A 13,167-nucleotide genomic window follows, 5' to 3' on the forward strand; every position below is an offset into this window, starting at 1 on the left:
TTGCAATCACTCTGGTCCAGAGGTCATAGCAATGGAAACAAGCACTCCTATAAATCACAACTCACATGAAAAACGTTTTGATCTCCTGCCAGTTTGAATGGTGTTAATTCATTCTAATATCATTTAACAGTGAAACAGTAATGTACTGGCAGTGGGCTCAAAGGGTGCCCTTTACCTTCATCCTCTTCATCATCTTTCAGCAATGCTTCCCGGGAATACATCGTCCTCCGATGTCTTTCCAAAACAGGGTTTTCCTCAATAGTTGTTTCCTGAAAAAGGCACAGCTCATGTGTTTTTAACCAGAGAATTAATAAAAAAAAAAATTGATACTTGTGATAAAAACTCAGTGAAAAATACAAGTGGGAATCTCACAGCAGGCAGCTGTAAGTGATTGATTTTCTACCTCTGTATAAAACCAAAGGAGATAAATGAAATATCTAACATTCATTTCAGGTTGTCAATCCCAACCCTCCTGGAATCTTAACTTGGAAATTTATCCTGAATTAATAAGATCAAAGATTAATATCAGATTCTTCTTGTGTTATAAGAATGAAAGACAAAATGTCTTCATCATTTAGGGAACTTGACAGAGGCATATCTGCAAAGCTCCCACCCAAGCCAATGAATAAGTTCAGGCATATCTATAAAACCAGCTGTCAATATCAGCAAAGCTTTTCCTAAAACGGCCATATTTATATTCCTCAGGTGGCAATATTTTGATAGGGCTTCCTATCAAGAATGAATTAGAACAGTATCAAGGAAATATGACATGTCCAGATGAAGGAATTTATCTTGAGAGATAAATAATAATGGTAACACCAATACTCATTCATATTAAGTTGGACATCACACATAGTATGTCAATTCTTGTTAAACCTTTCAAACTAAGGTAAAAAAAAAAAGCAGCACAACATTTTCTTGCACATATTGCACATATTGATTGCCCTGCCCATCAAAAACCTTCTCCAGCTCCTGGTCTTGTCGATTCATTAATGTCTTCCAGTGTTCAAAGAGCTCAGTCTCTGATTTCTGAATGTCCTTGAGTGTTCCTTCTCTCTGGATGTTACCATCTTTCATTGCAATTATCTGAAAAGTCAGAAACACAAGCGCTGAGATAAATAGCCAGGTATGTCTATTTATTTTAAAGCTATGTGTCTGTGCTTTGACAGGATTTTCTCTTTTCCTAAATAAATCATATTTCCACAAACAAATCTGACTTCTAAAAAGACAGTGGCATTATCTCTTGGCTCCATCCCCTTCATTCAAGATGCTGAAAACCCAGAAACTTCCTGCCCTCAATGTTTTCAGAAAAGGCTGCTTTTAAGAAAGAGGAATGGGATCCTAAATACAAGTCATTAGCAAGATAAGATTTTAGAGCTCTCTTACCTCCTAAAAGGAAAAAGCTTTTAGCAAGACACTGAGTGCAGGAGGTTTTGCCCTCATTCAGGCAATTAGATATGAGCATGCTGGCTCCTTCTCTGATACCATGGACTGATAAGGAAGAGCTAGGCAATTTGAATCCCTAAAGCTTTAAAAGCATAAAATAGTGGACACAGTTTGGAAAAGAAAAATATCTGTGCAAGACAAAGACTGCAGGGAGCAGTTTCCAGTTTGTGTCAGTGTAACTACGTTACACACACAGTGGAACTACCACCAGCCTGGGTCTGACAGGGACAATTGGAAAACGAGGCATGCAGATTGCAAACCTCCATCATTACAAAACAGTTAATGCACTATTTATTTTTCTCTCTCCCTGGAAACTCAGAAATTTCCACAGGCAGGGAGTGGGGAAATAAACTATTTCATTTATTGCTAAGAATTTACTTTCAATTATTGCTATGAATTTGCACCAGAGAGAAGGTAAAAATAAAGAAAACAAGGATCTTTTTGTGATCAATTTATTCAGGAGACCTACAACTGGGCTGGACCTTGAATTCTTCTGAGGGTTTTGTTGAAAAGATTTAGGGGGACCATGACAAACTTCAAACTATACTTTTATTTAAAATTTCTTAATAAAATAAATATTCCCTCTTCACTCCATTGGGTGAGTATTGCTAAGGATTATTGAAACCTACAATTAGGGAAAAAACCTGAATTATTTGTAATAAATCTTTTTTATTATAAAGTTTATACAAACCCTTCCTGTGCTACTGTTTGAAACAGTGTATTTCATAAAAAAATCACACATCTGGAAGATAAGAAAAATAAAGCAATTTTCATAAATCTCTTAAAACACTAAGATCTAGAAATGGGTCTTATATTCACAATGAAAATTAAAACAATTACACTGATGAACAGCCATAGCCTTTAAAAAAATTGCAGATATATAAAAACAAAAAAAGTTAAGATGGACCTCGTAGGGAGGGGAAGAAGGCAAAAAATTCCTGTATCCCAAGAGACACTACTTTGAAAACCAGGGCTGTGTTGAGAACAGTGCTAACTCTAAAGGTAAACAAACAACGGAGGGACAAGGTCACAGCCGAGACCATAAATAACAATTGCTGCCCACCAAACCCTGATCAGAACAAGATGAATGTCTATCTGCAACTTTATACCAAGCCAGCATGAAGCTCAGGAAGCAGCTGCAATATGATTATTTCTTGAGACCAGGAAACTGCTGCTATAGCCTGTGCAGGATGTGAAAGAGAGAAGTCCTGCTAGGAGGTATAACTGCAGTCATCAATCACCATGGGCCAGGAGACCTGGGAGGGTGGAAAACTGCAGGAACTAGTGCAAGGCCAATAGGAACCAATGAATTAAAAAAGAAAGAATCCAAACCCTAAAATTTCCCTTATCATCTTTTTGACATTTCCAATTACAAACTGGTATAGAAAGCATACCTCCATTTTTTTTCCCCTTTAAAGTAGAAGATATAAAAAAGAAACCTAACAGAACAATCAAATACTACAGATTTCTTAACATCTTGCCCACACACAAAGGGAAAAGATGTTCTTAATATACTAGTATATACTCAATATGCTAGTACTAACCACAGGGAAACAATGGGTTTTTTCCTTATATTTCCACACCTCTCAATATCCACCTTGCATAAATGAACCTTTTCCTGTGATAACACAAATTCCTAGTAACATCCCAGCAGAGTCAAAGGTGTTACTCAAACATTTCACTGTTTTGAGATCAAAAAATCAGCCAAAATTTTCAATATAACAAATGGTTTGGGATAGTCAATATATTTTAAATGTTACTGGCTTTCATAAGAGTATTAAGAAGCAGGTCTATGAAAATGCAACATATTTAGGTGTTCCAAGATGGGAATAACAAAATTATGGCTCCCCTAACTGGCTGATTTTCAAAAGATCTTTATTACATATCTTCTCACTGAACTATTACTTGGGGGAGAGATGAAGTGAAAGCACTGTTTGCAGCAAGACATGTTCCTGCCATGCTTTTTCTTCCACAGAAAAATTGAGAAAAGGCTCCTTACCCAGTCAGCATGGGGCAAGTACTGCAGCTTGTGGGTCACCAGCACAACCGTCCGCTTGTCCTCCCGCAGCATCTTCAGGATCCCCTCTTGCATGAGATGGTCACTCAGGTGGATATCCAGGGCAGAAAAAGGATCATCCTGTCATGAGGATAAGGGGGGTCAGCTTTTGGAGCCACAACTTGTGGGATCCAAGGAAACTTAACAGGTTTTAATATCAGTAAAACCAGGTAGATCAACACAGACACACAAAGAGGCCATCAGATCAAAATTGTGAGGAAGAGTTTTCTTAATTTACAGAACGCCAAAACTTGAACTGTGTTTTTACAGAGAGCACTGACTAACACCAGCTGTGTCAATTCTACAATTCTGTGGGGTTTTCTGGGACCTGCTCCTCTCTCCAGATGTGTTCATGGCCCACACAGCTGGAGAGCATGGCTTCTGTCAGGCTCCCAGTGTGGGTCGGTGGCAAATATTGCATTACTGCTCCACCAACAGGGAAAAGGAGCATATTTCTGTTTCCCTTGAACATCACTGCCTCCAGTTATTGGTTTGTTTTTTATTTGGTTTTTTTTTCTTCATAAATCAATACACTATTAACAAAGAATCACCAAAAGATATCATAAAAGAAGCAATATTGATAATTTTGCTGACTCAGCTCAGATGTTTGATTTGAGATCTACATTATCTTATTAAATCAATCAATTATATGCAATTCATTTAGGCATAAATTAATCTCTACTATCTTTTGGGAAGCTTGTCTACCTAATCCTATTTATATGGAATCACAAACCTTGTGATTTGATTTGATATTTCTGCTTGCAATAGTGATACTGGCTGTAGGATTTACTTAGTGTTACTATTTCATACTATAATATCACACTAAACCCAGGCTTCATTAGAAATCAAAAATATCTGAAATTAGAAGTAAGATAAATATGGCCACTTAGATTCACTTAGTTTATTAAACCAGAGCATCACAACATAAAGCACATAGGAAGTGCTTTTGAAACACAGTAACTTCATGATCCAGAATTTTCTCTCAAAACCTATGTATGCAGTGTGCTCGCTGAGCAAGGATGTTGTGAGCTCTGCTGCTGCACTCTTCTGACCTGGCACAGACCTAAACATCAGCCACATGACATTTGTACTTGTGAGAGTGAAGCTTCACAGGTATTTCTTTACAAAACCAGCCTTAAAAGAACTGAGTGTTTGCCAATACTAACATATAGGATTCTTGGTTATTTTCTAAATATTAATACTGGAAATGAAGTTTATTTGTAGGTGTTTTTCCATTGCCAAACCATAAGAGAACCTGCTGCTATTAGGAGGTTATTGAGTGTCCTTCACAGAAGGACAAAAAGGGCAAAACCAAGTTACAGACCAATAGTGGATTAGCTGATTTGCAGCACCTGACCCAACTGTTCTCTATTCTCCTGCAATCTGATCTTTGCCTGGAAATGCCCTACACATGAAGCAAGCACAGACTGATCAGCTTAATTACAGGGAAATGTCTAAATAGCCTCCCTTTCTTTTAGGTATGACATCTAATGTGCACAGTTTATCTAATCCTACATGATTTATGTCTCACTGTCATAACAGCTGGATTCAAACCTTCTAGAAAACTCAGCTCAAGAAGGAAGTCCTAAATTGAAAAGCCAGCAAGCTCACTACAAGTGAGTGTGTAGGATGCATCTGCTTTCCCACCTGTGAAGGTGTTAGAACCTGCTGTCACTCTCTTTCCATAGCTGAAGCTGGGACAGGATATACAACAGGCAGTTCAGGGTGCAAAAGCAGCTTAGATTGTTGCAGAAAGGAAACACCCCAGACATGAGGCAACATTAATTTTAGGCCTGAGACAGCTTAGGAATTTCATGAATACAGTTGAAACTTACATTTCCAAGACCCAAAAATAAAAGCAAGGGTCAAATTGAACTTTCAACATACTGAGAGGATAAGCATCAGCATTTTAATGTGCAATACCTACCTGTCTGTCTGCAGCATTTACAAAATGCTTCCTACCTGCAGGCTAGCTGACAAGAGATATAAAACACACAGTGCACATTTGGCTCAGCTCAGTGAAACACAATGTTCAGCATGCGACCCATGAAATACTCTAAATGAAAAAGCAGCTCCTTCTTCTGCATGGAGCATAAACAGAAGGGCACTGCTCACCAGAAACACAACATTTGTCTGCTGGTAAAGTGCTCGTGCCACGCTGATCCGCTGGCGCTGCCCTCCAGACAGATTAATACCCTGGAGATAAGCAGGAGAGAAACAATCAGACAGTTAAAGAAAATATCAACTGAATATTCATATTCCCTATTCTAATTGAATTATCCATAGAAGACTTTTCTGGGCAGAGAAACATGAGAAATTTTTTCAATGTGTGGGCCTGTAATGTATCCTTGTGGTGTTTTAGGGGGCATTTTTGGGGTTCTTTTGTTTGTACCAGTGCCAGTATATGCTAGAGGAAATTGTTTACAAATCTCTGACTTCTGTTTCCATTCTCATCATTTCCTAATCTTCCCTGATATGATAAAGCTATTGATTAAACACCGGCCCTTCTGTAAATGAAAGGGCTCTAAAAATATATCTATGTATTGTTATTTATTTTTCTGTTACTTCTAAAGAAACCAAAAAATATCCTGTTAAGTCAGGATATCTGCAATAGCAGCTGCAGAATAGTCAAACATTCTGATAGCAGCACATTTAAATCATTGCACCTCACATAAATGACAGTGTTTCCATGTTCACTGAGCAATGAGCTTTCAGACTAATGACCCAAACATACACTTAACTAAAAGATTACCTTTGTTGCCAAATAACCTGTAAGATTTTAAGAACCAACAAAATAATAAACCCCTCTCTATATATTTAAACCAAAAATAGAAGCCTGTAGCTGTTTACTGACCCTCTCTCCAATCTGGGTTTGGTCTCCGTGAGGCAGAATGTCAATATCAGGCTGGAGGGAACAAGCATCAATTACTGCCTTGTACCTGTGGAAACAAAAAGGGCAACAAAATCCACACAGATACTGCTGGAGAAGCACATTTCCTACCTGCGGAGGAACAAAAATTACCCAGCTGGAAAAAAATCACACAGTGGAAAACATATTTGTTAGCCACTAATTGTTCTAATGGGATCTCTTTCAATCACAGGCAAGTAAGTAATATTTCAGCTTAGAAAAAGCTGAGCTGAAATCTTATGTTAGCTTCCCAAATAAAAATGTTAAATAGTTAAACCTAGGAAAGACAAACATAAGTTCTTTCAAGGTATATTGCTATTTTTAGCAGTTGGTTTTCACACCTTTGTTTCTTATTTCAATATCCAAGGATGACAGAAAAAAATGAGTCTAAGATGCAAATGCATAATCGACCACTTCTTTTAAGGGTGGGGAATGGAATACCAACAGCTGATTTCTAAGTATTTTACAATGTGTTGTGGGCATTTATACTGAATAAAAAGGCAGCCCACTAATTCTTTACACACAATATTCCCACTCCCAAACAGGTGATGTCCCTCCAGGAGAGGCAAACTAGTCAATCACATGAGAGAACACTGCATGCTAAACAAACACAATCCTTGGAAATGGAAACATTTGTACACCTGAGCTCAAGTGAGACAAACCCAGTCCTTTGTGTCACTCAGGAAAAGCGTGCTCTAAGGGGGAGGCTGTCATGTGCAGGCAGGTGCAGTAGGTTTGTTCCTGCAGGGAGATGGGGCCCCATGTGTGACCCACATGACCCCAATATTTATGGAAAAGGGGAGTAAAACACAACAGCGCTGGAACTTGTTACCTCTGTTTGTTAAAAGAGCTTTCAAATGTGATATTCTCTTCCACTGTGGCATTGAGCAGCCAAGGCTTCTGAGATGCATAAGCTACTGCACCTCTTTTCCTGGGAAAAAAACAAACACAAGAGTTCCCAGCTTACCAGTGAAATTGCTGCTTTTGGAAACCATTTTCTTGTAAATGAAGAAACTAGTAATTAGTCTTCAAAATGCTTTCCTTTCTTTCATTAGGACAATCAATAGCTTTTCCATCAAGGAAATACATAAGATGATAAATTTCCAACAGAATACTGGAATTGTTTACCCAACTGAATTTCACTTTGTTCCCTCTTCTACTGTGAGGTGGGATTTGGAGAGTCCAGCTCTATAAAGCTGCCTCTTGATCAGAGTGGATGGCAGGAGAAAAATTACCAAAGACTGAATCCCAGCTCTGTTTGGATAGATTAATAAAAAATTACATGTGTAGCAGATCACTAGTTAGGCAGCACATTTCAGGGTGGGCCATTCTAGAAAGATAAAGTGTTTGAAAAAGATCCAAACAATCTGCACATGGACAAAGGCAATTCCCTCTGCCATTCACCCCCCCCCCCCATTTTTAGAAGAGAACTAGAGTTGGAAAGTAAATGAGTAAGTCATTTCTGTGCCTATAAAGGCAAGAAAAAAGAACACAGACAAAAAAATTTGCTAAATTTCCGCCAGTGAAATGGCCCTCATAATGTATCATCAGAAGGGACAATTTAGCAGGTACAGTCAACAGGATCTTACTCACTATGCATATATTATTTAGCAGAAATTATTATTATTATTATTAAAAAAGGAAAGTTCTGCCTGCTAGAGAATTTGTGCTTTTGTTGTCTGTGGTGCATTAAGGATCCCAGAAAGACAGAGCTGGGAGAAAGGCAACATCTTTTATCAGAGCAACTGATACTTTTGGAAAACTCATTGGCATATCATCCTTTCTACAGAAAAGGTAGATAGAGGGATCATATGCCTAAAAGCATATTTGTTTTCTTCCTAGCTCTATCAGTTAATCCAATAAAAAGATAGGACCTCTCACCCAAACGTGGCCTTTGTCTGCTAGACAGCCTAGATGGACCTGAAAGCAATTCAAACCACGACTTGACAAAGTACATTTTATTTCTCTTTATAAGTTAAGGTCACTTGCCCTGCTCTTTTTTTCATGCTTTTACCAAGCTTGTTTAGAAACCAAGATAGGATCCAATTTTTGTTGATGACCTCAAAGAACACACAATTCCACTATTCTGCTAACATGCTTCCAAGTTGAAATTTATGATGTTTCACTAGAATTTCATTATGCTTTATACATTTTCTTTACTGGAAAATGAAACAGAAATAGCTAAACAAAAGAAAAAAAAGACAGAAAATAGCCCCTAGGCAGCCCAGCCTGCAGCCCCAAAATCTAATTCAAAGAACATTCAGGTCTGCCTCAAGAAAGCAGCACTTTTTCTATTTGTATGAAATTTTCATCCCAATAACTGAGAAAAAAATTGCTCTGAGCATTCCAAGATGAAGATGTATTCCCTTCCTCTCCTTTTCATTGCTTGAAACTGTGACCATGCATCTCTTAATTCTAAATGTGATCAAAAAGTTACTGCTAATTTACTTTTTGAAAAACATCAGCAAAGTTGTGAAGAAAAAGGTTTTACAACTTTCGCAGAAAGTGTTCTTTGGTTGAGTGAAGATATGGGTCCTGCCAGTGTGATGCACTCCATGCTGAGAACCAGCACAATGTCTGGGAATATCACTCACATTTGGATTACATTCTGCTTTTAGGACATCAGTGAGAGTTCATTTCTGCAAGGAACTTGGCAACAGGCAACAACCTTGCCAAAACTGACTATGGACTGAGGATTTAGTAAATTCCTCTAAATTGATCCCAGTTGCAAACTGACACTAGGATGGCATATCAGGACTGATTATATTCTGACATAATCAAAAAGTCTGCAAATGCTTGCAAGCATCTTTCTTTCCATATGTATGGAATCTATTGCATGTCCACAGTGCTGCATACAGCAAAGAGAATCAAACAATTGTTACTGAAACTGTGAGAAACATATGGCTGAAAATCCAGAGAACAAAATATTCTGCAATGGAGTGTGCAAGACTTGCTCTGAAAGTCTGCCTTGAATATCCATAAGGTTTCACAGTTTTAGGACTGAATATAAACCAATGGTTTAGGAGACACAGGCCTTCAAGGCATCATTCTGTGGGTGGAAGTGATTGTTCCTTTCCCCAGACTGCATAAATAACCATGTGTTTCAGCAATGCAGTGTGTTTTTTCCCCCTCTGATAACACAACAGACTAACCATAGCCTCTTAATTATCACAGAGGTGCAGACAGAAAAATTCAGCCTTGCACTAAATAAGGAAAACCTTCACTGAGCTCCCTGGAGACTATGAACTATGTCTAATATAGAATCAAGCCTGTTTACTAATTATGAATCAGGTTAATTAATCAGAAACAACACTGTGAAAAGGAACAACATTCACTTTACAGTGTGGGCGGCTGAGCACTGGAACAGATTGTCCAGAGAGGATGTGGAGTCTCCCTCAGTGGAGATACTCCAGAACCATCTGGATACAATCCTGTGCCATGTGCTCTGGGATGGCACTGCTGGAGCAGATGACCCCTGAGGTCCCTTCAACCTTAATCTTTCAGTCATTCTGTTGTGAAGATTGTTTGCTTAAAATTATTAATCTATCTCTACTTTCACATTTCATTTTGTTAAGTGCAGGAGGTGCAGTAGATCTTCAAGATCAAACACAAATAGTTAAGGGACACATATATGAATCTCAGTGCCTTAATAAATCTACAAATCTGAGATGTTGGCAATTTTTAAAAGAAAATAGATGCACTTAAAATGCAATGGAGTTAGGATTATGATGATGGAGGAAATAATATTTTGCAAAGCCTTTCCTGTGTGTTTTGGGATTGCTGACTTCAGTTTTGTTTTGATTATTTTGCACAATTCATTAACTTTTAGTACCAGTCAACTCAAATCCAAATGTTCTTCAGATATGAGAGAAATGTGTACTGTTCTACATTATAACTGCACATGCAAAAACTATGCTTCTTGTATTTTCAGCTTGATGGGAAGTATTGGAGCATTCTGGTACTGCCAGTCCTGAGCATTCAGGAAGAAATCTTTCTGCCGTTATTAAACTTCAAGGGCCACCTGTTTGTTTTTTGGTTTAGATCTTGCAGTAGCTGCATACAGAGACATCCTGTTTGTCTTTAAGGGGGAATATTCAACTCATTAAGTGCAGAGACTGCTGAACAATGTTCACCAAGCCACAGAATGGCTGAGTTTGGAACAGAACCCCTGGGGCTTCCCATTAGTTTTTAAAATGTTGTACCTGACTTCCATGTCAACAGGAGATTCTTTCTCTGGGCTGTAGAAAACAAACACACAAGTTTTTTGAAAAAAAAAATATATTTCAGACAGTGCAAATAACACCACAAATATAACTATGCTATAATTAAAAACCAGCAAAATGACTGCATAACAGAAATAAAGCTCTTTTTATGCTAAAATTCTGGGCTATGTGATATTGACCTAAAAAGGGTAGAGTTAAAGCTTCGGTTTGGAGAAGTGCTAAACAACCTCATAGAAAGCCTCCAACACCTATGAGTAAATGCTCAAGACCTCAAAAGACTTTGACCCAAAATTTTCTTCTGAGAACACCAAAAAAGTTCTACAGGATGTTAGTGCAACAAAACCACCAAAGGTATTCTTACAAAACTTAAACAACCAGGATTCCCAGAACATATGACAATGTAGGTAATTTTTTCATCCAGTCTAATATTCTTTCCTACTTTTTAATACTCTTGCTATACTGTTGTGCATGTTATCTCACTCTTCTCCATCCATTTCCATACCAATTTCACACATGAGACTGATTCTGATCATGATTCTCTTTTATCATAATGGGTTCAAATGTTTTTTCTTCAACTTGGCCCAGAAACTTCAGTCTCTGAACACAGAAAGGACTGTGAGATTTCTACGTGTCCTTGACCATGAGCCTTAGACACAAGGTACATGAAAATTCCTCTTATACTCAGAGATGGGAGCAGCAGTTTTGCAGGACTCAGTCTGACAACCAGGCAACAAGTCTGAGAAATAAAGTACATGGGAGAGAAGAGGCTGGCAAATCCAAAGAAAAGGCAGGGGGATAGCTGGAGAATCACAGAACCAAGAACATATTTTGGTCAGTAAAAGCCACAGGATTTAGCCTAAGTCAAGGTAAGAGAGGCCATATGACACTGCTGATTTCAACAACAAAGTTCTCACTCAGTCCAGCAGGAACAGGATCATCACTTTTACAAGGTTTATCATTCTGGAGGTTTGTGCCCCAAAATCAGAAAGCTTTGTTCTTAGTTGATTTGGTAAATATTCCCAAAATCCAAGCTGAGCTATGTTAATCAGGTAAAAATAATTTCTAAGCCAACAGATGGACTAATCTCTTACTCTCCACACTTCTCTGCATGTGCCTGAAGAATGGCAGGTGAGAAAACAAACTTATGACAGGATGTGAAAAAATGAAGAGAAGGATAATGGGGAGAATTTGCTTCAATAGATGAGACCTTTAAACACTTAATACAATTTTTCAAAGTGCAGCATAATCTGGTTCAGATCTTTAGAGAAAGATTTTCAAAGACATATCAGGATAGAATTTTCAAAATCTCCAAATGGGAATGCTTTCATTACAGAAATCCAACTCTTATTTGCATTACTTGAATAAGTGCTTTCAAAAATTGTATCCTGAGATAATGCAGTTAAAACTTTCACTGATTTTCAGAATTCTGACTCTGTATCTTAAGATTTTAGAAACCTTTGGCTTTTTCTACTGCAATCAATTCAGAAGGAAAGCCAATAATGGCATATAATACCATACCTGAAATCTTCCCCCGTCTCACTGTCAGAAGTGCAGCTGCATCACAAATAGAAAGCAAAGATTGTTTACTTAAGTGAGCACAAGCAATCTGCCCCAGAAAGAAAAACTATTAAATTCCACTTAGTGCACAGGCTGCAAACATTACTTATCACAGAGCTCCAGTGCAGCATCTGTTCCTTCTACACAAACTGACTTGATTTCATCAGGCAAAAAGATTTGGTGACCCTTTTTTACCTTATAAACATTAATTTGACTCAAATAAAACCACCTCCACCCTGTCCTGGAGGTGCTAGCAGAACTGAGAAGTCCTGCTGTGACAAGAATGATGTTCCATTATAAAAAGTTCATTTTCTGGGAAAACCAAATGATAATTTGTGATACTGTTTTTGGTGGTTTTTTTTTTAACTGCATGTTTATAGCATATAATGGGTTACTGTGAACCCCAAACCCCAACTTCAGTTGCCACATACTGTGTCCTGTGCAGCCCTATCCTTGGAGTGATGTGCTTGTGTTAATGTAGGCAGGTCCAAAGGACAGACAGGTTTTGGTTTTGCTATTTTTGAACGTACACAAAGATGTTCCGAGTTGTTTTGACAGGATGACTGGGCATACTTATTACTGATGCTAAATTCAGTTCCATTCAAAAGAGTGAAAAATCTGTGTGTCAAATGATATAAACAAAATCAAGGAGGAACAAAGTCTTTGATGCTTTAAACAGGACAATCTCATTAACTTTGAGTCAACACAATTTGCTTATAAATATACCAGAGAGAAAACTATACCTGCAGATTCAAAAGTTGGTGTGAGACACTTCCATAAAATTTACACACAATAAGCAATGACCATATCTAAATCAAATTACTGTACAATTTGTGAGCACCAGCCAGCCACCAGTACCTTTACTCCAAAGGTCTGTGTACTGAACAAAGCTTTTCCACAGTACACTCATACTCCACCGGCCTTTAGTGACCATGTGAACTCAGTGGTCCAGTCTCCAAAAACCCACAAGCCTGTTG

General features: G+C 38.0%; 1 protein-coding gene across 3 annotated transcripts in view; it reads right to left on the reverse strand.

Moving 5' to 3' along the window:
- Positions 1-13,167, reverse strand: part of ABCC8 (ATP binding cassette subfamily C member 8) — a 73,091-nt gene that overhangs the window by 19,478 nt on the left and 40,446 nt on the right. For all 3 annotated transcript variants that reach the window (XM_059474644.1, XM_059474646.1, XM_059474645.1), the window contains exons 17-24: positions 12,152-12,187; positions 10,613-10,648; positions 7,243-7,341; positions 6,357-6,441; positions 5,618-5,698; positions 3,446-3,583; positions 961-1,086; positions 176-269 (exon numbers count right to left, since the gene is read on the reverse strand). In XM_059474644.1, the coding sequence (XP_059330627.1) occupies positions 176-269; positions 961-1,086; positions 3,446-3,583; positions 5,618-5,698; positions 6,357-6,441; positions 7,243-7,341; positions 10,613-10,648; positions 12,152-12,187 (695 nt within the window). The remainder of the gene's footprint in view (positions 1-175; positions 270-960; positions 1,087-3,445; positions 3,584-5,617; positions 5,699-6,356; positions 6,442-7,242; positions 7,342-10,612; positions 10,649-12,151; positions 12,188-13,167) is intronic.

The sequence above is a fragment of the Ammospiza nelsoni genome, chromosome 6, assembly GCF_027579445.1.
Source record: "Ammospiza nelsoni isolate bAmmNel1 chromosome 6, bAmmNel1.pri, whole genome shotgun sequence".
Classification (NCBI taxonomy): Eukaryota; Metazoa; Chordata; class Aves; order Passeriformes; family Passerellidae; genus Ammospiza; species Ammospiza nelsoni.